This window comes from Pseudomyrmex gracilis, unplaced genomic scaffold (assembly GCF_002006095.1).
Source record: "Pseudomyrmex gracilis isolate BER0280 unplaced genomic scaffold, ASM200609v1 scaffold_95, whole genome shotgun sequence".
In the NCBI taxonomy this organism is placed as follows: domain Eukaryota; kingdom Metazoa; phylum Arthropoda; class Insecta; order Hymenoptera; family Formicidae; genus Pseudomyrmex; species Pseudomyrmex gracilis.
Window position 1 is genome coordinate 394799 of NW_018020679.1, and position 25342 is coordinate 420140.

The following is a 25342-nucleotide window of genomic DNA, read 5'->3' on the forward strand; positions in this document are numbered from 1 at the left end:
AGAGAGATTGTGAAAAAAAAAAGAACAATAGAAAGGTAGTCGTTGTTTTTTTTTTTTTTTTTTTTTTTTTTTACTTCGACATTCGCACAAAGTGAGAAAATTACGCGACTTTTTGACCTCGGAAACAAAAACGACGTGGAAACAAGGCACCTTTGATAGAATCGTCGTCGAAAGAGACACACAGACTCGAAACTTAGCGATATACACAGAGACGGATAAATCGAGAAACTTTCGTTCGGATATTACGTTAATAAATAGCTTTGTTTGCCGAGCTTATTTTTGCCGTAATAGAAGTTTCGCGGATTGAACCGAAACTCGAAAGTTTTCTCTCTCTCTTAAGCTGCGCGCAACATTTTTTGCTTACGCCCAAATGTTTCGTGAACGATTCATCAGGATCATCGCGTACACAAACTACGCGCGAAGAAAAATAATCTCTCTTAGAGTTTCTTCCGGACATTCTCTCGATCATTGAGACCGCCAAGAAGTTGCCGAAGTTTTTAGTTACAAATTATACAAGTAAGAAAACAAACAAACAAACAAATAAATAATTTGATTGTTAATTATATTCGCGCGTGGATATTAATTTGGTGTACTTTTTTTTTACAACGTTTAACAACTTGTTAATTTTGTACAAAGCAACGCGGCGCCGCGACGACGGGCTTTTCCGGAAAATTACTGCTTCACACAGTGCAATCCAATCCGAGTCATCCGTGCCGACTTGCTTCGAAAATCGTAACGTCGCCGTGATCGTGGCGACGCTCTCAGCTTAATTAAATGCGCGGGAACGGAAGGGGAAGGCGGTGTATCCGCCCAAAGGACAATTTCGGGGGTCGGATGGGATGGATCGCCAGTAAGGAGCATCGATGTAGCGAAAAGGGGCGAGAAGAGACGACAAGCCTCACTGGCTCAAAGTAGTTAGCTTAGTGATTTTGGCGTTTATTGGCTGGCCGTGACGTCCGTGCAAGATTGGCGCCGTTTGTCGCCAATCCCTCGGGACAGCTTGGGAAGGTGTTTCGTGTCTTTCCGGAAACTTCCTTATAGAGATACCTTGCGCGCGTCTCAACCCTTTCTCAGAAAAGCAGAACTGTGTAATTTCTTCAAGCTGGTCGCTTCTATCGTAAGATTAGACGTGCGACAGAGTGCGTGTGTGTTGCGTCATCAGCTTGCATCCGATTACTTTTGGCAAATTTTCTCTCTTCGACGGAGTTTAATAATTACTTTTTGCTTTGACGAGCGTCTTTTTATTTAAAATAATTCTACTGTAACGCAGTTTATTACACGCTAACTCGGGATTAAACACTCGGGAAGAGAAGAGCGAAGACAAGATTCAGTTTCGAGCTCGAGACGCCTCGAGAAAAGAGGGTGTACGCGACTATCTCTTCTCCCGCGCCGAAACTTAACCGTCACGGCACTGCAGTATGTTACTAAATGATCCAACCCACAGCTATTATCCACCCCCGGCCGCCCCCCCGTCGTCTCCGCGCACATCCGCCACCCCCCCAATCTCCCATGCTCCGACGTTAGAATACGCAATTTAATACTCGACCAATTACATATACGAAATCTTGTTAGCGCGGGTTATACCGTCGGGGATACCGGATTGAGGATTGGAAGGGGGGGGGGGGAGGAGCGGGAGCCTGACACCCGAGGCATTCTTCGAGGGTGTCTTAGAGAAGGCGGAAGAGAGCGCTGCCGAGTGGGGAGTCGCGGTCGTAGAAACAGGCAGGCATACAAACTTGCTCAATTATGATCCTCGATTACAACTATAAAATGCGATATTGTTCCAAGCGCGCCGTCCCCTTCGCGCTCTCATTCTCCAGGTATCCTCGCTTCCGACCCAGGCACTTTCTTCGGTGCCATGACGATGTATAACCGCGCGCACTGTAATTCACGCCCCGCGGCATATATACATCCGCGTGCAAATTATAATTGTTTACTTAATAATACGCTTTTACTTAATAATACGCTTTTATTTACTAACGCAATTAAACAATTGTTTTAAGTTGAATTTAACGCACGCAAAGCAAACATTGCATACAATTATCGCACGTGTTTCTCAATCGTGTTAACAGTCGCTCACATTATTATTTATCGCATGATAAGCGGACCTCGGAGAATAATGGCCGACGTTTTTTCCCGAAACAATACACAAACCGGGTGTCGGAAACAATTTTCGCCGGTGGAACCCCGTGGAAATACAAAATCGCCTATTAACGGGCCGAATGTTTCGGGAATCGTGATTGATGATCGTCCAGGGCGTTGATAGTTGTCCATTAATCGCAGCGGAACGAACGTCATGGGGGTAGGAGGGAAGGGGCCCGATATGGGAAAGAGCGATCAATGGTGAAATCCTTATCTGACCAAATGGATTGATAGAACCACTTATCGGTACGGTCCGTTTGTACTCCTCGCCACAAACGTACCTGCCACAATTCGATATCCGCGGGAAATAATCCCCCTCTTCCCTCCCCCTCACCTTCCCGCGCGTTTCTGAGCTGTTTATTTCGGCGATAGCTCACTCTGCCGACCACTCGAAGCTGTACGGTGTTTAGATATATTTTTTCAACGACGCTGAAAGTGACAAATACTTTGAACAAATTACCTTGCCCGGTCACTCACTGATTGTAATCCAAGTTTCTCTGTTTGTTTCAGGTAAATTATTCCTCCAATTAACTTTGGCGGGATATCCGATTCCTCATACTGTAAGTACGGTGCGATGACAACGCAAAAGCTGAACGCAATCGAATATGTTTTGATTAAAATTTACTTTAACGTGTTTTTGTAACGTATGCACATCTGCGTATTGTCAATCAGAATATAAAATCTACTTTACAAAAACAAAAAGTTTTGCTTCGAAAACATCGTCGAGCGTAATGTAACGCTTTTTATATGACGACCGGAGAGCTTGGAAGATGAGTTGAATAGTTTTCGTCCCTTGTGCCATCCGGCCTTCACCTGGCCTGCACTCTTTGAAACGCACGTAAACACGCAGCATGCGAGCGTGGTGGTCATTCTGGCGGGTCGAGTATATGATGCTAGACGAAAGCCGAGAAATAATTTACGATGTTCTCGAAGGGATATAGCGGCGATCGCGCGCGTCGCCTCCAACGACCCTCCGCTTAACCCCCAAGGGACTTGCGGAACAACGTCAACTCTCTCTCTCTCTTTCTCTCTCTCGACTCGAACGGTTCGTCAGCCATTCAGTTCGCAATAGAGAAACACAAACGAAAGTCATTGGCGTAAATGGTTGATGACGAACAAGTGTCTTGTCTTCCGTGTGTGTGTGCGCGCGCGCGCGGAGATTTCTCGTCCCGTCTCCGCGATACGAACAACGAGATTCCGCGTGTAACGTGGAGCGATATTGTATAATCCAAGAAAATGTGATCTCGCGATACACAGAAATCGCGAAAACTAACCGGCAGAAGGATTTTCATTTTCACTTGAGATTCAATTCAAATACCAAATCGCGAACTAATATAATAATATTTACCGAACTTAACGTTTATAACTTGTCGAAGAATATCGAGTATCTTCAAATGATTGAAATTTCGCTGCGATTTTACGGACCGATCGACACACAATCCCTCCCCTCCCCTCCCCCGCCCCTCATCCAGATGGATGAGAGCGCGCGGATGAAGGATGTGGACATCGACACGCGAACGGACAGGCCAGATGGATGGGTCCGACGAGCGTCTTTTCGCACAAGGTCAATCCTTCGCGCGAAAGGAGCACGAAAGTTTATTCGCCATTTCTCCCTCTTCCCTCCCTCCCTCCCAGTTCGTTCGGGGTCCGCACATTCTCGCGCACCTATCTTCGAGCTCGCGCGCGCCCGACTTTATATACATTACATAATGATGTTTATCCCGTCGTGCCGACGGGAACAATCGTCCCGAAAGTAAATATTTAACGTTATTTCGCGCAATGTTTCGCCCGCTGAAGAGTGCGGAACGAGAAGCGCGCGAGAGAGGGAGGGGGCGGTGGGGGAGGGGATTGTGATGAAGAGTAGCGACCGAGAATTGGATCTGGAGCGGAAGCGAGAGAGCGCGTGGAAGAAGCGGGAAGAACGGCGCCTTCGGGGTGAGGAGAAAACGAGCGTTCCCTGCGAGCGTTTGTCTTTGAATTTTATTCGAGACGCTGATAATACGCGCTTCCGTCGGGAATTGCGCGATTCTTGTTTTATACGGAAAGGTAAACGCTGCCGCCGCCGCCGCCGCCGCCGCCGCGCCATGCATCGAATTTCAATGCTCTCTCTCTCTCTTTCTCTTTTTCTTTCTCTCCGCTTTGGAGTCGATGGGCGACGCGATTCACGGCGACGTATTTCCGGCGGTTGGAAAATTTGAATTCCCCTTTATATATATATGTATATGTATATATAAAGGACCCCGAGTGTGTCGCGAGTGGAAAATAGTAGAAATTACGCAGTTAGGATGCGCAATACTTTTACATTTTCCGAGACCGCGAGATTACGCGGTTTTCCGTGCCGCTCTCTTTGCGTTTCTCTTGCGCTTGAAATAATTGCATAAAGTTTTTGATTAAATATATAAAATATCATACGCTACACACGTTACCGAGCTCGTTACAAGCTTAAACATGACGTCAGCGGAAATTACGTTTCATTTCCTCCTCCTCGTGTTTTGCGCGGGCTCTCTCGGAACTTCCCGCGCTATCCCACGCGCGGAAATTCTTTACGCGTGTATCTACACACATCCCGAGAAGACGAGGAAAAAAAAAAAACGCAAAGTTTCGAGATCCCGCAGCCGTGATATAGGCACGATGATATATGGGCGGCGATAAAGCCGAGACATTGAAAGGCCCCGCCGATCGATTTCGCTTGGTTTCTCGGTCTGCCATTCTTCGAAATGTCGTTGCCGCCGCGCGCTTTCTCCCACCGCCTTGGAAATGAATCGCGCGATCTATCGATTCGCGCCGCAGACGCCGTGGATGGCGTAAAAGCTGTGGACGTTTGGCATTCGCGCGTTATCGGACTTACGGGGTGGGAAGAAGGGAGATGAGGGAGGGCGGGAAGAGGGAGCTAAGAAATCCTTGAATTGAAACAGAAAATGCATTAAGACGCTTTATTCCAGAAAAATCACATTTTTTTATGTATTTGTGACGTGCGACAAGAAATTCTGCGCGTGTGTGTGTGTGTGTCTTGCAGACACACAAAAGTTTATGAAATTTTTTCTTCGAACTTTTATATTCTATAATTGACAGATTATCGAGTACAAGTTGGCTGATGCGCGGAAACGCGCGTTTAATTGTTAAACGATACAAAACTTTTCTGATAATACGGGGAAAAAGCACAAGGGCGGAAGTGAGTCGGGATCAACTTTGCCGGAGAAGAAAGGGGAAATAGGCAAAGAGAGCGAGAGAGAGAGCGAGAGAAAGAGAGAGAACAGGCGGGAGAATCGAGACCGCTGACGTAGCACTGTCCAAGCCAAATGGCCAAAATGGTCAGCCACCGTCGGTAATGGCCCAATAGACGCTCCTTACATTGCCGCAAGATATTGTTTAGGCTCGCCGTTTCCGTTCCCCCTCGTCGCTGCTCGCGACCGATTTTCGATTCGAAGTCCATTTCCCGCGAGCGCGTAGCTGCCGCTCCGCCGTTTCCACGTTATGTTATCACTCGTAGAGGTATCGTTCGCGACCGGGCGAGAGTCGATAAAAATTTTCCTTCTTGTAACCGTATAGAGTTCCCTCTCGCCGCGCCAGTCTTTCGACCCCGCTAGTCGCGCGATCTTCTGGCGAAACTTTTTTCTATTCGCGAAAAAACTCACAGCTATCTTCTTTGAATAACAAAAAATTAAAAGAATAAATAATACAGGCTCGACAAAGTTAAGATAAAAGAAAAAAGGAGTCATTTGTTTTTTTTTTGTTTTTACTGAAGTATTTAAGTAAGAGAGTTCACGCTTCTCTCTGATTATACACCGCTGCGAAGATATGATAGATCGACGGGCGTCACTTGAAATATCGCTGGAATAAGAAATTTTATTTCGACAGTGATTTGTCCGTCTGAAAGGTTCCAGGGCTCTCGAGTACTCCTTGTTGGCCATTATAACTTTCTTGGCGTCAGGTAGTAATTAAGTCTGCAATAAGGACGAGTGGCCTGCCACCCATTAAGACAACGACGGATCGACACTTTGTGCGGCGGGCGCGAAAAAAGGTCGTCCCGTCAAATGAACCGAAAGGAGATCCGATGAAAGAAATTGTCAAAGTGAGAGAGGAAATAGAGAGAGCGAGAGAGAGAGAGAGAGAGAGAGGGAGCGCGATAGATGATGACAGAGAATTCCGATACTTCGCGCGATTACTTTATCATAATTACTAGAAGAGGAATTTTTGACGTAACGAGCTACCATTTGCTCGCCTCTCCAGTTGGCCGTAAATGAGAGCGCAAAATTGTTTCGCGCAAAACACGTTTCTCTTCTGTACTTGTGTTTTACAAAAAAAAAAATAAAAAAAAAAATAAAATAAAACAACAATTTAACAACGTAAAATATGCAACTTCAATATAAATTTTCATTCTTGCATTCATATCTGTCATCGTTCGCCAAAAAGTAATTAAAACAAATTCCGTAAACTTTCCTGGTATATTTCTGGGCGACTGCTTCGAATAAAGTCTGAGAAAGTAGTAGTTTTCGGAACTGATTCGCGGAACTTTTGTGGGAGTGACATCGGCGGTAATAAAAAGTCGGCAAAGATAAGAACTACTACTGCTTCGTCCTTCGTAGATTATAAATAAAAAAATGTGACGAAAAGTGTGAGACCGTTCTCGAGATATGACTCGAGATTATGATTTTTAGTGTTACATATCGCATGCGCACATTACCCTAAATCTTTATTTATACGCGTAGAGAGCGTTATTGTTAATTTAAACAATCGGCAATATGTAAGAGAAATCATTTGTGGGTTTCAACAAAATTTAAAAATTCTCTCAGAATCCCTCTCCCGAGTATTTCCGTAAATATTACCCCTTCGCGTAGATCTCGCAAAAACTTTTCCATTTCCGGCGATCTCATTGATCACCGCTGAGTCCGCGCGACAGAAGCGATAGACGAGGACGCGCAACGTGAGTTACCGCCGAATACGATATGCCCCCGATGCAGATGCAGATACCCAGACGATGTAACGATCGCGAGTTAGGGGGGTGGAGGAGGAGGAGTGAGACTGCAGTTAGGCACGGCCAGTGTCTCCGGGGTACCATGGTATCCGGAATGGTGAAGTTCGCCCGGTAGATTCCCTGTGTGACCCGTCGTCCGTCCTCTCCTTCCGTCTCTCTCTCTCTCTCTCTATCTCTTCTCGCCTCGTTCCCGTCCCGCGCTCTCCTCCCGGTCTCTCTCTTTCGCTACAACACCGCGCGTTCTCCGGAAATTCCATGGAAGTCGAATCTCGCGCCACCCATCCGCCCACATAATTCCAGCAGGCGAGAGCTGTTCGGTTAATATCTCCCGCTTGCTGACACCGTCAAATAAAACATCCCCGGGTCGTCTTCGGCGCGACGCGCGGGGAGGAAAGTGTGTGTGACCTCCGGTGGTACAGCGACTCGAGACGGCGCGCGCCTCCGAGAGGAGAAAATCTCGGTCCTTTATGTACGTACGTATAGATACACACCACGCATCATCCGGCTGATTCGGCACTTTTTCGCGCGGCGCTTTCGGAATAAATGTGAGGAACCTGCAGGCGAGTTTCTCGTCGCGCGGCGGGGACGCGCGGGGTGGCGAGTTCTCGCGCGCGGCGATTTGCGCGCCGAGAGGATTATGCCCGCTGCCGGAAATGGCGCGTCGCGGTAAGGGTCGCGGCGAGGTGTGTTTCGCGCGAAGAAAGCGAAAAGGGTGCGATACTTTATGAGCGAATTTGCGGGTTCTCGAAAGAGTATTTTCTTATCGCGATTTGTTCTCGATGATCCTCGTCAAAGTGAAAGATGAAGCTCTGAATAACGCGAAGAAAATTTTATTTTTATTTCTGTTGAAATTCTCGTGAGATAAAAAGAGAAAGCGAGTCTTATCAAACGTATCTTCATATACGCACTGTATTGTTTGCGCTGCGTCATTAATAAAAAAAAAAAATCACTATCTCTATTTCTCAAAGAATGCTAATGCTCTCCCGCAGCGCGCGCTCGCCAGCTTGCCGAAGAAGCAGGCACGTAGCTGAAGGCGGCGACCATCATTTTGAGCATTCGCGTTAAAGAGAAACAGAGAGACTCAACAAAAAGAGAGAGAGTGAGAGAGAGAGAGAGAGAGAGAGAGTGAGAGAGAGAGAGAGAGAGAGAGGGAGGAAGGCGCTCGGAGAGTAGCACAGAGTGGCAGAGAAATAGGTACTCGGTACGCGCGGAAAGGGGGTGGCAGTGGGCGACAGAAAGCTCCGGGGGAGGGGGTGGGAGATTCGCGCATATCCGACGCCGAGGGAGGAGGGGGATAGCAAGAGGGTGCGAGGGGGTAGGGAGATAAGGCTAACACAGCGAGAGAATGAGAATGAAGGGAGAGACGTTTCCACTATTGATCATCGAGGCTCAGAGTGTAATGCTAATCATGCCCCCTCGCTCGTACCCGTTCCCCAACGCGCGCTCGCAGCCGCACCTACCCCCGGCGACTCGGCTTCACCCGCCGCCTCACCGCCGATTCTCTTATCCGTCCCCTCGCCCTTCCACCACCAACGTCCCTTCTGTGACACAGAGCCAGCAAGATATCGACTCTGACACCCACGCGACCCATAAGCAAACCGGGTTTCATCTCCCCGCTGTGCCCCTCTCCCTCGTCCTCCTTGCTTGACTCCTGTAGATTCGAAGGAACAACTGGACTTCTTCTGGCGAATGTATTACGCGAGTTTTAGTCAATTAATCACACACAGATACCCATGAGGATCGTGTTTGATGAACATCTCACTCGTGTGCTGTCGCACCGCTGAGTTATTCATCGCGAACTTGAAATCATTGACAAGAGTACGTCGAACAATCAGAGGTAAATTAAGTTTTTCTTTTGTTTAATTTTATTCAAAATGCAAAAGAAATTTCACGTCACACACACACACACGTGCGATGTGAATTAATTGAAATCTAATATCATTTATATCGCACGTGTAACCGAGAGGTTTTTTAAAATGTAAAACAAAAACGAAAGCGGATTAATTTTCTTATTTTATTGAGAAACAAATATTAACATTGACGGGCGAACGTGGCGAATATATCAAATCAAATTACGTAAATTGAATTGCGAACGATTTTTAATCGCCTATTTGGGATGGAAGTGCTCGTTGAAACACAAGAGGAGAGGGCCCCTCTCTCGGTGCTGATACAATTAATTCCCGAAGCTCTTAAATTCCGTGTTCTGTTCATCGTAAATGCACACCGGTGCGCGATCGCAACGTTCGCCGTACCGGCTAACGTCAACATTTGCCGCCGGTCGAAGGACCAGCGGCGCGATTAATAATTTCGACCGCGCATCCGCCACTGCTCGTCGTCGCTGTCGCCGGGCCGAGCCGCGGCGCAACAATATTTGCCGCTCTTGCAGCAACATTTTTCCGCGTGCTCGCTTTTATTTTTATCGCCGCCCGTCAGGATCCTCTGCCTTCATAATGGAACGAGCCGTAAAGCACACGTCTCCGCCTACGCAGCCGTTTCACAACCCTTTACTTTTCCTCCCATCTACGCGCGTTCGGGTCCACGCGGGATCAAATTATCCATTTGAATATGTATTGTTTGAACGAGTAGCATCGAGAAACTATTTCGGTCCGCGCGCGATCGGGAAATATGGAGATGAAAGAGCCGCCGCAAGCCATTACGAAAGCGAATTTATACATATAGATTACAATTTTTTTTTTTTTTTTTTTTTTTTTTTTTTTTTTTTTTTTTTTTTTTTTTTTTTTTGAGGAAAGGTTTTTTTTTATCGTATCAGTCATGTTTGTGCAACAACGCGCGCACAATTGTACGCGCGAGAGATTAGAAAAAGATTGTTGCACAAAGGTCGATTATAGTTGAAGCGAATGGATCGCCTCGAGCATCGACTAATGAATACGCATGATATTAATACAAATAAGAAGATAGGCAGAAGGCAATATAATAATTGCATCAGCATATCGGTAAATAGGAGTCAGCAACTCTGCCCCTAACTTCGCGGCGGAGTTTATCGTAGCTGCAAACACACAGCAAACTGTAAACACACGCCGCGAAGGCGCGCGCGGGCGTCACACAAGATCGCTCTCTCCTCCTCCGGTCGAAGATAAATAAAATAGAAGCGAATTATTTGCCGAATTAAATTTGCGATTTGAATATTTACATACAAACACAGACGGACGGCGGATATATATAACGTGCGAGACACATTTTCTCGGGGAGTAGATTTTGTGTTGTCAGAAGTTTAATTACTTCCGCTTTTCGAGATCGCCGCCGATCTTCTTCCGAATTTAAAATCGGTCTCGACCCACTTTGCTAAATAAAAACAATTCCAATCGCCATGACGCTTCGCGGCTGACACACACGCGAGGCCGCACGATATTCCGAGGGGTGAAGCGCAGTAAGCCCCTAATTTCTCGGGGTAAAAGTTGCCAGCCGTAAGCATCCTCCTCCTTCTCCTCGCGAGAGGGGGCGAGACGAGGGGTTTGAGCCGTATCGGGGTGAGTGGAGAAAAGACGCGGGTAGTCAATCGACACGGGCGTAGTGAGGGAAAAGAGAGAGTTTATATTGGGAAAAAAAAAAAAGCCGAGAGACTCGGGCACAGCAACAGCAGCACCAGCCAGAGTGAAACGTTTAAACTTTTTATGAGTTGCTGCGTCGTCGCTCGAGCGAAGAAATTTCAATTTTGCCGCCCACCCTCGTAGCCGCTCTTCTCACGCCGCGAAGGAGCGGCGAGCTTTCGAGCGACGAACGATCCCTTTTTTCTTCACCCTCGCGAGCGACACCGTCACTCGCTGAGAATTTTTGGCACATCCGGCTGCGATATCCGCGCGCGGCTAATTTGCCTCGACACCTAACCAGAGCTCCTTCGGTTCCTGGCGTCGTCGTCGTCTTCAGACGCCCCCCTCACATCGCGCGCATTCGTCTAATGAGGCTCCCGAGCTACACAATCTCTCGAAACTTTCACTTCAATTTTTCTTGAATGAGCAAATTTTGTTCTCCGCATATTAAAAACGTATTGGTCAGAGGTTATAAAGGTTATGTTGCTCGGGATAATTATATTGTCTTCAATTTATTATTTATACACGTCTCTCTACATTTTACGTTCCTTGTGTTCGATCTGTAAGTCATCAAGATTTTAGCGGATTATGTCGCGTCGAACATTAAACACATAGACATTTCAAATAGACACGTCAAACAGACATTTTATATCAGTTAAAGTTTGGTTATTCTTGCGAGTGAATGTGTGATTTTATCTCTCACATCAAATTACACAGATTATGTCCCAGAAACGAACATCTGTGTATTCGTCTCGAAATTATCGCGCACGATCAACCGCGTGTAATCGCACAATCTATTTTCTTGTAAGGATACGTTACGTGCACAGTTATAATTTTTGTAAGAACGCAAAAAGGGAGACGTAAAGTCGATAAGAGTCTTTGTTCCATCAATAATCTTTACATATATTTTTGCCCGTTGTCTGCGTTTTGTAATTCAATTTGTATTTTTAATGCGCGCAATGCAAAATAGTCCCGTTTATTATTTTTGTTTTAACATTAACGTGCCCGGTTTCTATATAAATTGCACGCCAGAGCCGAAGACAACGCGAGGCATCTCGTTCAGTCCTCGTCGCTTCGTCCTCTCTTCCAGGTTATAAAAGTCTTGATGAAGACGTCAATGAATATTTATCCTTTCGTTCCGTCGAAACTCTCTTTTCTTCTCTCTTTCTCTCTCTTTCTCTCTCTCCCTTTCTCTTCATTTCGTCCCAACCCCGCCGGTGGTCTGGCGATGTTCCTTTCTTTTAAGACGAGACATTAAGCGGGGTCGATTGGCGAAGTTTTATCAGTATTTAATCCGACGTCTTGCGAGATGCCGCGTGAGCGGCCAAGATAATCACGTGTTTTTAGAAACAAGAGTGACAAGGCACGTTGAAAATTATCAGTTTTATACGTCATTAAAGTTGTGAAAAATGTTTATAAAAATATAAATATTTATAAGCGAATGACGTTGATGTGTTCAATGCATACATGTGTGTAAACATACGCGATATTACAATATTACAAGTAAAAACTCCAGCACGAATTAAATAGAAATATTCATTCTCCGGAAGGCAAAACTCTCTCAAATCCTCAAGGGGCACAATGTCGCTGACAAGCTTTGTCAAGTTCTGATTCTTCCGGAGTCGCGAATTGGCGGCAAGATGATATAAAAGTGGGGGAAGGGGATAGCGGAAAGAGTAGACTTTTTCGCGAGGATGACCATCATAAGAGTAACCGTCGAGACGCTCTACGACGTGGAACGGGGGGGAAAAAGACGGAAGAGCACCGAAAGGCAGCGGCGGCCCAGACAAACGCGGAAAGGCAGTGTCAGCATTGCGCAGATCCTCCTTTCGCCGCCACCGCCTACCGCCTCTCCCCCGTTTTAATATGTTGACGCTCCGTTGGATGGGGTAAGGCGGAGGGAGGAGGAGGGAAGGGGCGCGGGAAGAAGACCGGAGGGACAGAATGGAGGAAAAAAAGCCGGGAGAAAGAAAAGAGAAAAGGTAAAAAGAAAAATATGCCTCGGACAGGATCGCCGGTAAGAGGCGGTCGGGGGTGTGGAGGCTGCAGCCAGGGGGTGGCGGTGGGCGCCCACACAGGGTTGGGCATCCCGGGGACGGCACAAACAGCAGCACCAGGCGAAAAGAAAGTTTGCCGTGTAACAACAAAAGACGTTTGTTATTGGCGCAGCATTTGAATTGTCTCTGTGTCGGCGGGCCTCCTTATTGGCCGAGCGTCGGCGACGCGACTCCTGCGCTGGTGGGGGGTTGCAAAGGGTGGTAGCCACCCCCACGACTTGCCACCCACTCCCCACCGGCCCCGCTTCTTGCCCCCTCCATCGGCGCCCCTACTGTGTCCTCGAGAGAGAGAGAACGGCTATACACGCGGCTAAGTGTACCGGCTATCTGGACTACGAAGCTACTACTACCCCCCTCGTGCCGCGCTTCTATCCGTCTCGATCGTTCTCCCCGGATAGCGGCTGGGTCCTGGGATGACCCTTTCCGAGTATCTACCTTGCGTACGCGGACCAACCTCGTATCTGCTCGTAACGACAAAATGCCTCGCAGGATGCAGGCGTGACTCTTATTTAATTTTGCTGCTTGAGCTGCCTGCCATCCGGCTGGAGCGGCGTTTCGCATTATGCTTAGGCGACGCGCGAATAATTCGGAGAAGATATTCAGACTGACAATTTACGCCAAGACTTGTAGTATTTTTTGTATATAAGAAATTTTTCGACTGACCGAGCAATTTCAAGTACGTGGATAATCTCAAAGGATGCGCGCGATGTTTTCCGAATGACACACTTCGCGTCGTTTAAATGCCCGCATACAACGCCACAGACTCGAACGTTAATAAAATATAAACCGGTTTCGAGGAATAAGTGCACGCGAATGATGATGGCAAAATGTATTCTCGCGAGCTATAGTAGTTGTAGGTAGGTTGACGCGAACGGGAACTCAACAGGGCGCGCAGACATCTTTCGCGTATCGATTCTTTGCTTCTCCTTCGTATATTCGACTTCGATCACCGAACGCGCGCGCGACGTGTCTAACTGCGCGATTCATGCGCGCAATCTCCTTATACTCTCTCGACACAGTTTTATACTTGTCGCGACGTATATATCAATGGATCGGTTCCGGAATGTATTTTAGCGGACGTGCGCGCTCTGATACCTATCTAGATTATTGTTAGCAACATCTGCTCCTAACGATTATTCTTGGAATTATACTGCAAATTTATGGACGCGGGTCAAAGCTCCTCCACCACCTTCCTCCCTCCCGTGCTTTTATGCGAGACGCCTTCGTATCAAAAACTTTGATCTCTCCACTCTCGTGTAAGTTATGACTCTTGGATTTTAACTTGTGACGATCGCTCGTTGCTATTAATTAACGCGGACGCGCAGCCGCGATTTTTTCATCCGTTCACAGCGATTGTTTCTCGATACCATCGATCTCTCTGCCGTTGCGCGCTGCAACATTGCGTCGTGACGTAATGTAATTAATATACGCGCAATTAATGTATCGCAATAAACAATCGCGTTCTATCATGTTTTAAGCTGAGCAAATGTGAGGAGAATATTTATTGTCTTTGCGCTTATTTGTGTTTTTTTTTTTCTTATCGAACCGAATTCAATTGTTACTTCAATCGCGACGTTCGATCGATACGATCGCGAAACAAGCGAAAACTAACGAACGAGAATTATAAATGTTTTATTTGCCACACACGCGTTCATTGTGCTTCCAATGTTAACGATTAAATGATGGTCCCGTGTTTGATAATTCACCTTTTGAACTCTTGACCGAAAACGAGATGAAATTTGGCCGGTTTGATTAAACGGCGTAATCCGTTTGTGGTATCTGAATTAAGAGCCGATGAATGACATAAATCAGTATTTGTTGCCCTACGGGCAATCATCGGATAATCATTGACAGATAATATCAGAGACGTTTCCACTTGATATAATCGAATTAAGCTCGAATTTGGTTATGTTATCGCGTGGAGCACTAACGATTGATTCGAGCGAAAATCGTATAATTTTAGAGATACCGCAACCGATCTCGCCCAGGAAAGAGTTTATATTCCCTCGGTTATGTGCTGATTTGCATTAATCGCAGTGTCGCACATATAGACGGCGAAACACACGCGGGGAACAAGTGAGGGGAACGTGTTCGATAAAAAAAAAAAAAAAAAACTGCAAGTCGATCTTCTGGAAGATGATCGCGAGTGTGGATTAAGAAAGACAAGTTTAAGGGGGAACAATCGCGCGCCGAAGTCGAAATGAATTCCTCGGAGAAATCTCATTATCCCTCCCCCGATCACGGGCGAGTGGGATCTTCTCGGGACGAAGATCTCGTCAAGGTATGTGACCAGACACATCTTTTCGGAATAAGTGTATCGCGGGGAAGTATCCCCGCGGGGATTTTTATCACACGTAAGATTTTGCATTCGGATGCAAGTCCGACCCAATCCTTCTCCAGAAAGCGCTGTCGGGCGACAGAATGTACGCGTGCACTCGCGCTCATCCTCACCATCGACGCTCGCCCACCTGCATCGCAGGGAGAATACGTCTAGAGCCACCCCAGGCTGCTGGCTCTCGTATCCCTCTCGTGAGAGGCGTGCGCCGCCTCCGGTCCCCACCACGACGCTCCCGCCCCTATAATGTCCCCCTCTCGCGCCCTCACTCACCCTCTTTCTCTCTTTCTCTTTCTCTCTGTTGCTGCCGCCGTCACATAAAAGCGCTGGATGCAGGGTGAGATGCCCCTAAAAGCTTGCACCACGCGCGCGAAGTGGTGAGAGAGGAAGAGATGGTTGTGGAAAAAGACGAGGCGGGAGAGAGAGAGAGAGAGAGAGCGAGAGAGAAACGCGCAGCGGGACAAAACGAGAAGAGAAAGCAAGCGCCGAGACAACTAACGGCGCACGAAGCAGCCGCGATCGCTGGAGAACGTCGGCGAGAGAAAGAGAAAGACAACTCGCAACTTGCCACGAATCCTTTAGGAGGGGGAAAGATTCCCCTCGCGTCTCATTCAGCCGCCCCTACTTTCCTTATCTCCCTACCTTCTCTCGTCCCGACACCGACACTCCCTCTCTTCGGCTTTCTCTCGCTACGCTCTTTCTCTCGCTCCCCGTGTGTATGGTTAAATATTGCATTATTGTTTTAACGGCAGGGAGGAAAACAGCGCAGCCGGTCGTGCCCGCCCGCAGAGTTGCGCGCATCCGCGCCGCGTGTACACTTGTGTCGCATCCTCTGCCGGCCGCTTGTCGCGCGAGATCGTGCGTTGTGGTCGCGTTTCATCGTCCGCGAGTCATTCGCGTTTACTTTGCACGTTGTCGTCGTCGTAGTAGTCGTCGTCGTCGTCATCGTCGTCGATGAGCGCGCGTTTAAGAGTCCCGTTTTCACCCCCTTTTTATTACATCGCGCGTAACTGCGAAACACACCTTGTACGGTTTTCCGTCCTCGCGAACGCGAGCAACGTTTCAACGATCCGGTCGGCATTCCGCGACACGTTCCGCGTGTCTTTCCCCCTCTCTCCGCACGTTGCATCCCCGCCAGCCGTATCGTCGACGACCACCCCTATACCGCTGAGAATAACTACAGATCCACGTTCGCGACCCAGTTGTGTTTCGCGTGCTTTCGCGCGTCCGCTGTTTAGCGGATGAGCCTCCGCTTGGAACGGGGCTGCAGCAGCCGCTGGAGATTCGCGAGCACCCTCCGCCCCCGCAACCGGTACAAATCCACCCAACCCGCGGCCGCAACCACCGCCTTATCCCGCGCTTTCTCCGCCAGCCAGCCGGCGTAGCTGCGCAAGGCCATTCTCGGGGGTGCCACCCCCCGGGCTTCTTCCCCTTCCGCTCCCTCACCCTTCTCCCCTCTTGTACCAATCCCTTCCCTCTCTCTTTTTCCTGTGTATATGCATCATCTCTCTTTCTCCGTCCCTCCCTCGATCCCTTTTTCTCTCTGTCACCGTATATACCCCGCGTTTGCCACCCCTACACCCCCGTAGCCGGCATCTCAACAACAAGTACTCGCTACCCGGTAGCATCCGACACAACACAGCAAGTCGCCCTACCACCGCCTTCGAGGCCACCCTCGGAGGCCTGCCTGGGGTGCCTCGCAGCGTCGTGGCAAACACGGTATCGCCTACTGAGCGTGGATGTCTCGAGACAACCGGGAGATATACCGCGGAACACTGCCGGCGTCTTCTGACACCTTTGGGGTACGTCTCTTTCCCTCTCTCTTTCTCTCTCTCTCTCTCTTTCTCTCTTCCTTGTGAGCATACACTGACACGTTGGGCACACGTGTGTCCGTGCGCTCGGACTATCTCTTTCTCTCTCTCTCTCTCATTTTCTCTCTCTCTCTTTCCCTCGTACACTCGCGCTTGCCCTCTCGCTCGCCCCACGGTACGTCCGTCTCTCTTCTTTGCTCGAGCTCGTTTTGAGGCGACCTGTCGATCTGCTTTTCTCTGTCTAACGGTTCGCCAAGATCGCGTCTACGATTTCCGTCCTTCTTGAGGACTCGCGAGAAAGGGGGAAAAAGAGATAGAGAGAAAATTCAACGAGCTGTTCGCTTGAGAATCGAGAGTGAATTCGAGTGAGTATTTTTTTGTGCGTCATTGTAAAACCCCGCGTGTGCGAGATCGGAGTTCTATGGGGAGAATGTGGCCACACACACATGTGGCGAGATGATGACGATACGTGAGTTTTTTAAGCTGTTGGTGATTGTGATACGCGGTGCGTATCTTCGCGAATACGTTTGGTTTTTGTCTGTCGACGTCTCGTCGACAGTGCAACAGGATGCAGTGATTATGCGGTGCAAGTGTGCAAGTGCGCGATACAACACGGTGTAATTTATCGAGAAATGACGCGCGACGCTGGTACAGTGCGTTTTCAAAATAAAAAAGGTCGAATTGTGACGATAACGGGGCATCACTATCGAAAGTGCCGGTAACAAACGCACATCGCGCAAACGAATTTGTAATTCGACTGCACAAAGTGACGCGACATTGGCAATTCTTACAGCAGATACCTATTTGCGATCGTTCTTCTTATCGCGCGGACACATATGTCCGGTAATGAAAAATTGTTTCCCTCGTCGTATATATCTGCGTAATCTAATTCAATTAATTCCCCCCCCCTTCTTCTCTTCGCGTTTTCGATTAATAAAACTCAACAGTGTTGCGCAACGAGCTGAAAATGTTTGCTGAAAATCGGTCGAAAAGCTCGCAGAATTTATCTGCGCGCGCGGAGTGTCCTGATTAAGCGGCTGGTTTACGTGGGATAAGCCGCAAATCAAGATAAATACCGTGTTTAAACATCATAACAAACGTAACAATATCAGTGAAGTGGAATCGATGTTTCCAATAATACTGTGCCGACGCGCGACCACGTCGGCTTGAAAAAGTCGCGAGTGCTATCGGGGCGTCGTGTCAATTTGTAGCAACACCGAGTGGCGAAACCGAGGCGATCAAACAGGTGTGTAAGCGTAAACCCTACTCGCGAAACTCTGGTCGATGTTAATGCAAAAACCTCGCGACTTGGACAATTCTTGACGAGCGGTTGAGAAACTAAACGGTTTTAATCTCTCCTACACATACACACACACACACACACACAGACATAAACATTGTTGTGTGTTACAGCACAAAAGCGGACGCCGATAATGCGTCCCCGTGCATTTCGCACGGACTCCAAACACGACGTGACTTAACGAGCAATATTTATGATCGCGCAGCCGCCCTTCGTGGCGTGTTGCATCGTTTCTTCTCTCTGTTAACACAATCTTCTTTACGATGTTGCTATTCTTGAGAACACCGAGAGAGAGATAGATAGAGAGAGAGAGAGAGAGAGAAAGAGACTACGTCACGCACGCGTATAAGCGCGCGTAAAAGAATAATTTTTTTTAAATACTGCGTTCACGTGATTTTTAACGCGTCGAGAGAGAGAGAGAGAAAAAAAAACCACGATATAAATGTTTTGCGTCGTAAATATATGTAAGAGCTGAACATTTACGTCTGCGAAAAAAAAAAAAAACTAATTTCCTTCTTCTCCTCGCGCAAATAACTTGGAACAACATCGCACATCCGTCCGGCAATACTGCGCAAATTTATTTTTAGCCGAGTTGCACGATCGGGCATTATTTTTTTATCATTACCGTGTATAAGCCACGAGAGTTTTATATATACAAGGTACAATACGCTCGCGTGTGTGTGTGTGTGTGTGTGTTATATACCGAATTAGATCCTCGTTTCTCTGTCACAGAAACGCGCGTTCGTTATTATTTCATAAAAAGCGCCGTCAATTATGTCAGCAACCCGATGCCCATTATTTCTAACGCGAAAAATTAATTTTCTCTAAGTGCATCCATTTAATCGACGAAAGTATTGTTCCGCTTTATCTTGTTTCACGTTCGCGAAGTATACACCGCGTGTACACCGCTGACAAAGGGGGAACGCAGTGTTTACGCTTTATCGTCGGCCAAGCTGTTTTCTTTATCGATCGCGATTGTTATCGGGTCATCTTGCAGGCCATCGTTTGCAATTGCATCTACTGAACCGTTGGACACGGCTATTCCATAAAAAGTTTCTCGGGGTCGGTAAAGGAACATAACGCATGAAGAAGTTTCGGACGTTCGCTTTTTTTCTTTTTTTTTCTTTTTTTTTTACGCGACGTCGTTGACGACGGAATTGAATGTAAGAGTCAAACGGATTAAATATACCTTTGCGATCAATGCCTCGCAACTTACTACACCGTCACGTTAAACGATGGTTTTTTGATTGTCAGAAAATTCGAGGGCAATAATTTAAAAAAAATAAACATACACAATCGCGACAAATCGGAGACAACGAATGTCAGAAAAATGTAAAATATCGAAACTCTCTTAAAGAGTTAAGATGATTGCGAGGCGGAATAAATCATTCTCGAGTCTTAAGAATGATGATTGAGCGAGCGGATGATATCAGCGTCAAAAGCAGAGGCGAGATCGTTGAATAACAATAAATCAAAAGTTATCAACATCTGTCTCTCTTCGTCATCATTCTTCTTTGTAGCGAGCGAACACATGATGACTGAATGTTCCGCTCTCATATAAACTTGGCACAAACCTACTAGGTCTAGGTCCATGAATAAAAAAAATTCTAGCGAGACGTGGAAGAGCGAAGAGCGCGCCGATTCTCTTCCGAGTTGTGCGCGAACAACTAAAGTCATTGGTCTTCGCCGACAGCAATTTATTAACGCGTTTGTTTATTATAAGAAATATAATATCGTCTGTCATTGATGACGTCTCATCTACAGAACTAACGAGCTCTCTCGTAACGTTGCATAAAAAAATAGCGCAATTCTTCGCTGCACAAAACTGTGCTCGCATTTCCGTCGGAAAAATCTTACCCTTGTTTCTTTCCCGTTGTTTTTTTTGTTTTTTTTTTTTATACGCAAGCAACGTGGGGAAGTGCGTGCTGTCCTGTCGGGCGCGTGGCACGCACTGGGGTGGCCGTACGCATCGTTGTGTCGAGGTGGTGTAGTGTATCGTCGGGCGCCGACGCTTCATCCCCTTTCTCTTCACCCCACCGACGCCTCGCCCGCAGCACAGCTCGTCCTTTTCCCCCCTCCCCCGAAACCGCGAAACCTCGAAACTCCACGCTGGAAAAGCTGTAAGCTCCTACCTGCTCGACAGTCGCGTGGCTACCGCGCCACCGTGCGCACGAAAGCACCGCGAAACACCAGCCGGTGGGTTGAAAGAAAGAGAGAATCGAGAGCGTTTTCTTCCATTTCATGAAACGCGCGCGCACACACACACACACACACACACACACACACAAGACTCGTGCGATTAACGCCGTGCAAAACGCGCATCGCACCGATTTAAGCGATCACCGACCGCAAAACGCACGGTTGCACGGTCACTGCGTGCGGCTTCCCCCGCACTGTTTTCTCTCACGACCTGTTCTCGACCTGCTTAATAATAAGAATAATAATAACAATATAGTAATAATGACATCTCTCATCAACGGGGAAGACAGACTCTCTCTTTCCGCGAAAATAGAAACGAGAGAAGTCCATCTCAATTTTCATTATTTATTTAAACACCGAAGACCTGCGTGTATATTATGGAAGCATCCGTGGACAGCAATCGCACATTTATACGCGACATTGATATATGACGTATGAATAATTTAAAACAAAGTATCGCGCCGCGAAATTTTCATCGACATGGAAACTGCCGTTTCTGAATAATATACGGTCCCTATTAAAATCTAATTGAATTACAGTTCGCTGTACGTTGCGTCATTTTGGTACAAACCGGGATTATCAAACCGGCTAATTCCATATGACACACGTGTCTCAATTACTTCGTTATTCATTTAGGCATTAATGCTTCGATTTTAATTTAGATTTTAGCGAATACTCCGCTGGCGCTTGCGCGACCGGGAGTTTTCAGAGAGAGAAAGACAGGATTCGCAACCGGGAAAAGTAATATATATTAGAGTTCGCGCAACGGCACACACACACGAAACTCTCGTATGTGTGTGTCGCAACATTACGTGAAAATTTTGCAAATTCCCCGCAGTTTTCTAAGGACACGTCAACGATCGCCGGGAGGCGAGTGCGCGTCCCCGCTAATTTTTCTATAATATAAAATTGAAAAGAGAAGCGCGCGCGCGGAGAAGAGGTATAATATAGAAGTATTATAAATCTCATACGGAGCCGTTATCTTCCGCGGGCAGCGGAAAATATGCGGCCATTCGCGTAAACCCGTATACCTTTCGGAATTGTTCGTGAAATATTACCACGTCGAGCGCGAGCATGTGGAATTTACACAAGCAAATTACACTTCGGGTATATGAAAGCGGTAATTATAAATCGGCCACTGAAAGCAGGAAATTTATGGGAAGGGTTACGACGGCCGAAAGGGCTGAGAAAACGCCGAATGGCGAAACGGGTCGCGCGCGGGTTACAAAGCGGACCCGGGAATATCATAATTGTAAATTAACAAGTTGTACGCGGCTCTCTCTCTCTCTCTCTCACGAGGCAAACGACGACACATCGCATGGCGCAATAGGAAAGAACGTAATTAAAAATGTGCCGGCTTGTAGGAGCGCGAGAGGCGTTCATCGAAAATTATTACATCTTTGACAGGAAAACTCCAACCACGGGAGTGACAGCGATATCTGTTTTTTTTTTTGCAGAGAATATTTTACACGCAATATTGTTACATGATTTCCGTTCATGCGCAGAACGTATTTTAATTGCCGTCAGGTATTCGACGAACGTGTTCCCATACGAATATCGCAAAAACGTTGCAAGAAGTTCGCAACGAACGCGAATCTAAAACTGCACACACACCTTCGTATTTGATTTCTGAAATTTTACCTCACGTATTTTCGAACAAGCGTGTGTGTCGGACGTGTCATATTTTCTCGTACTTTCGTGCCAAAAGAAAAACAAAAAAAAAACCAAACGAGAAACGGGCGGAAAATGTCGAGACGCGATTCTCGCATCGATTCTCGAGACTATACATCGTCGTCTAAATCCACGAAGGATTTCGTCTGACGGCCGGCTGCTGCTGTCACTTTTCCTGCTCGCGCGCCGTGCGTCCTCGCAGGCTATTTGTTTCGGCGCATCGTTGTATTGACTCTACCTCCCCCGGAGTATAGCGCCGGTAGGCGTCGCGGGCGATAATATATCGACAGCCCCGGGTGATATATGCTCCGGCGGAGTGAGCGGGCCCCGTACAGAAGAAAGACTCGTCTCATAAAGTATAGGGCGATTTGTCACGGCAGTTTGTGATGCGACCGGGAGAGAATAATCCTCTGGATATCATCTAGCGCGCGACCACCCCACTTCGGGCCGCCACCACGGCAATTCCTCTCTCTTTCTCTCTCTTTCTCTCTTCCCCTTCTGCCTCTCTGTGGAGCGTCAGTCTCCCTCTTTCGTTCTGAGAGCGGATTACGTCCGATCCGCGTTCTTCGTTAGGGGCGCGCACGCTCTTCCGCATCGCGATTAATCGCGTGGCCGATGCCATTTTCGAAATCGGCGCGATGCACTTCAGACGCGATTGTGGAGGAGAGACACTTTTTTTCTTGCGCGATTACATTTATCTAGCGATTGTTTGTTGCTGAAATGAATATAGAGAGAACGCGCAGCGCGAAGATGAAGCTCGTTTGGAGATTATCCGTAGATTGGAAACGTTATTCCTTCGTCGCTTCTTACGGGAGAGATACTTACGTTTCGAGGTTCGAGTATCGGGGTAACCTCCATTTGAAGGACTTGAAATCTCCTCGCCTCACGGTGATAGCGGCGATGACTCGCTACAATCGACGCGGGAGCACTTGGAACATCGCGTGGCGTTCTCTTTCCCGTTAAAACCCGCTCGAGCGAGCGTACACACACACGCACACGCACACACCGCATCTCAAGCCCTAACCGCGCTTTTCCCTTTGTCGGGACCGTCGTGAGAGTATGTGCCCGGCGTTCGGGATCGCGAAGCGGGGGTTCGGAGGCAGCAGGAAAAGTCTTTAAAAGGGCTCTAGGAGGTAGGACTCTGACTGGGAGATAGGTGAATGAGTACGTGAGTACATATTTGTTTAGTTAGAAGCACTCGCGCTCCCTCCTTCGTCCTCCTACCCCTCATCCTTTTCTCACTCCTGCAGTTCGTGCTCTCCTCTCTCTCTCTCTCTCTCTCTTTCTCTCTGTTATTTTCTTATTATATTTCTTGCACCTTTACTCTTTATTTTCCTCTTTGTTCTGTTTTCCGCTACTGTTCCGCGTTTCTCGCGGATATACGCGAAACTTGTCACAATGTTGTGTTTATGTAAATATATATTGACGCGGTAGAAACTTCAGTAACAATAAATTTGTAACTGGGTTTATTTTTATTATCATCAACTAAACTAAAAATGCGTATAGTAAGAAAAAGAAAAAAAAATCCTGTGTACGCTTTTCTTCACACACGACCGAAAGCCGTACGTTTCGGTGTGCCAGTTCGCTCGCACGTATGCTGCAAACGTCAAATAGTACAAGAGAAGTGGCTCACGATATTTTGCGGACTCCTGATGGATTCGAAGTGACCGGAGAATTTTCGAACAGAACGTCGCACACGTGCGCGCGTGACGCCGGGAATTGTGGGGGAGGAGGAGGGGTGGTGGTGGTATATAAACGACAAACGGAGAGATCCACGGATTGTGCGGCCATATGTGTGTGCCTTGATCGTAGTAGAGTTTTTGGAGGGAGGATCAGGAGGTCGGAGAGATGTAGGAGGGTGCGTCGTATATCGATACTCGCACGGTCGAGTGTTTGCAGCGATATTTGGTCCATTTCCATTTGGCGCACGTGGCGCGTTTACGGTTCACACCTCTTACCGCCTCACCCTCGCCGGCCGCCCCCAGCCGCCCCCGTGCCACCCCCGCGTAATGGACACGCAAGGTGTCGGCGACTATGCAAACGAAGCCTCTCGACCTTATGGGTGGAGGTTTATGGGTGGGCCGGAGGGAAACGTAATTGTCCAACCAACGTTTTTCTTGCAAATTTTCCGCCGCTCTTCCGTCGTTAATTCCGATGCGATTCTGATGTTTCGGGCAGTTACGGAATATTTTTGCGAGAAAGCGAAGAAATTTTTTCAAGAGACTATGCGCGAGAAAATCGAAAGCGCTTCTTGATATTGAAAATGATAGCTAAGTGTGTTTTTACTCTCGAATTGTTTTAATTAAAATGCTAAAATAATTTTTTTATATTAAAATAACAAATACCGAGATTTTAGTGCAGTTCTCTTGACAAATATACAATTTCTTACTTGAAAAAACAATGCGCAAGAGGATCTCAAGAAATTGAGGTGAAACATGAAAAAGAGTAAAGAAAACAAAATAGTAAGATAGTGGAACAAAACGCGCGCCGTATTGATTCGTCCGGCGAAGTAAACGTGTATATGTTGGGTGTCCAATGCGCGGAAAAAAAATTTAATATATCCAAATATATCACAGAGCAGCAGCAGGTGACGATCGGCCATTCAGAACTCCATAATTTGATATGCAGCGAAATCGTGTGAGAAAGCAGCGATGGGGTGGAAATGGTTTTTAGGGTGAGCACCAAGGTGAGAGGAAGTATGGGCGAAGAGAGGCGGGGGTGAGGGATCCCGCCAGTTACTGATGGGATGTCCCGAACAGATGTGGGCATTATTCATTACGGCTGACCAACAGGCCTTCTTTATGCCTCGTCGTCTTCAAATAAGGGAAGACGTTACTTCTTCTCGGATCGGTTGCGACCAATCGGACAATATCGCGGTGTACGTTCTCAGCCTCAAGTAAATTACTTCGAAGCGTGCGCGATTGATGATTTACAAGAACAAATTTATATCGCGCGCTGGTTTAATTAATTTAATGTAACTTGTGCGCGCGTCTCAGTGTAAAACCTTCTGTGTACGTACGCGCGTTTATTTTCTCATATCTGTAATTTTCTACGCGTAAGGATTATGATTTTACCCTTTCCGAAACACCCCTTTGCCAAAGGGTGACCATTCTTCCCTCGCCGCCTCTCCCTCTTGACTTTACGGCTTAAACAAAACTTTCCTATATTACAAGTCCGTGAAATATGAATACACACCGACGAAACGGGGCGCTCCTCGAACGTGTGAAGAAGGGGTGAAAGGCAGCGTACACGAGAGGGGGAGAAGGGGAGTTGGTCGTTCTGCATGGTCGACGAACGGGTGAAA

At 47.4% G+C, this 25342-nt stretch overlaps 1 protein-coding gene across 17 annotated transcripts in view; it reads left to right on the top strand.

Annotated features, from left to right (window-relative positions):
• The window catches only part of LOC109855680 (forkhead box protein P1), a 237348-nt gene that overhangs the window by 174095 nt on the left and 37911 nt on the right, over positions 1 to 25342 (top strand). Inside the window, exon 1 of one of the 17 annotated variants that reach the window (XM_020430179.1) lies at positions 16745 to 16859. The exons of the other annotated variants lie outside the window; for them this stretch is intronic. Within the exon in view, the coding sequence (XP_020285768.1) occupies positions 16797 to 16859 (63 nt within the window). The 5' untranslated portion in view covers positions 16745 to 16796. Of the gene's footprint in view, positions 1 to 16744; positions 16860 to 25342 lie in introns of those variants that run through there. 17 annotated transcript variants of the gene reach the window in all.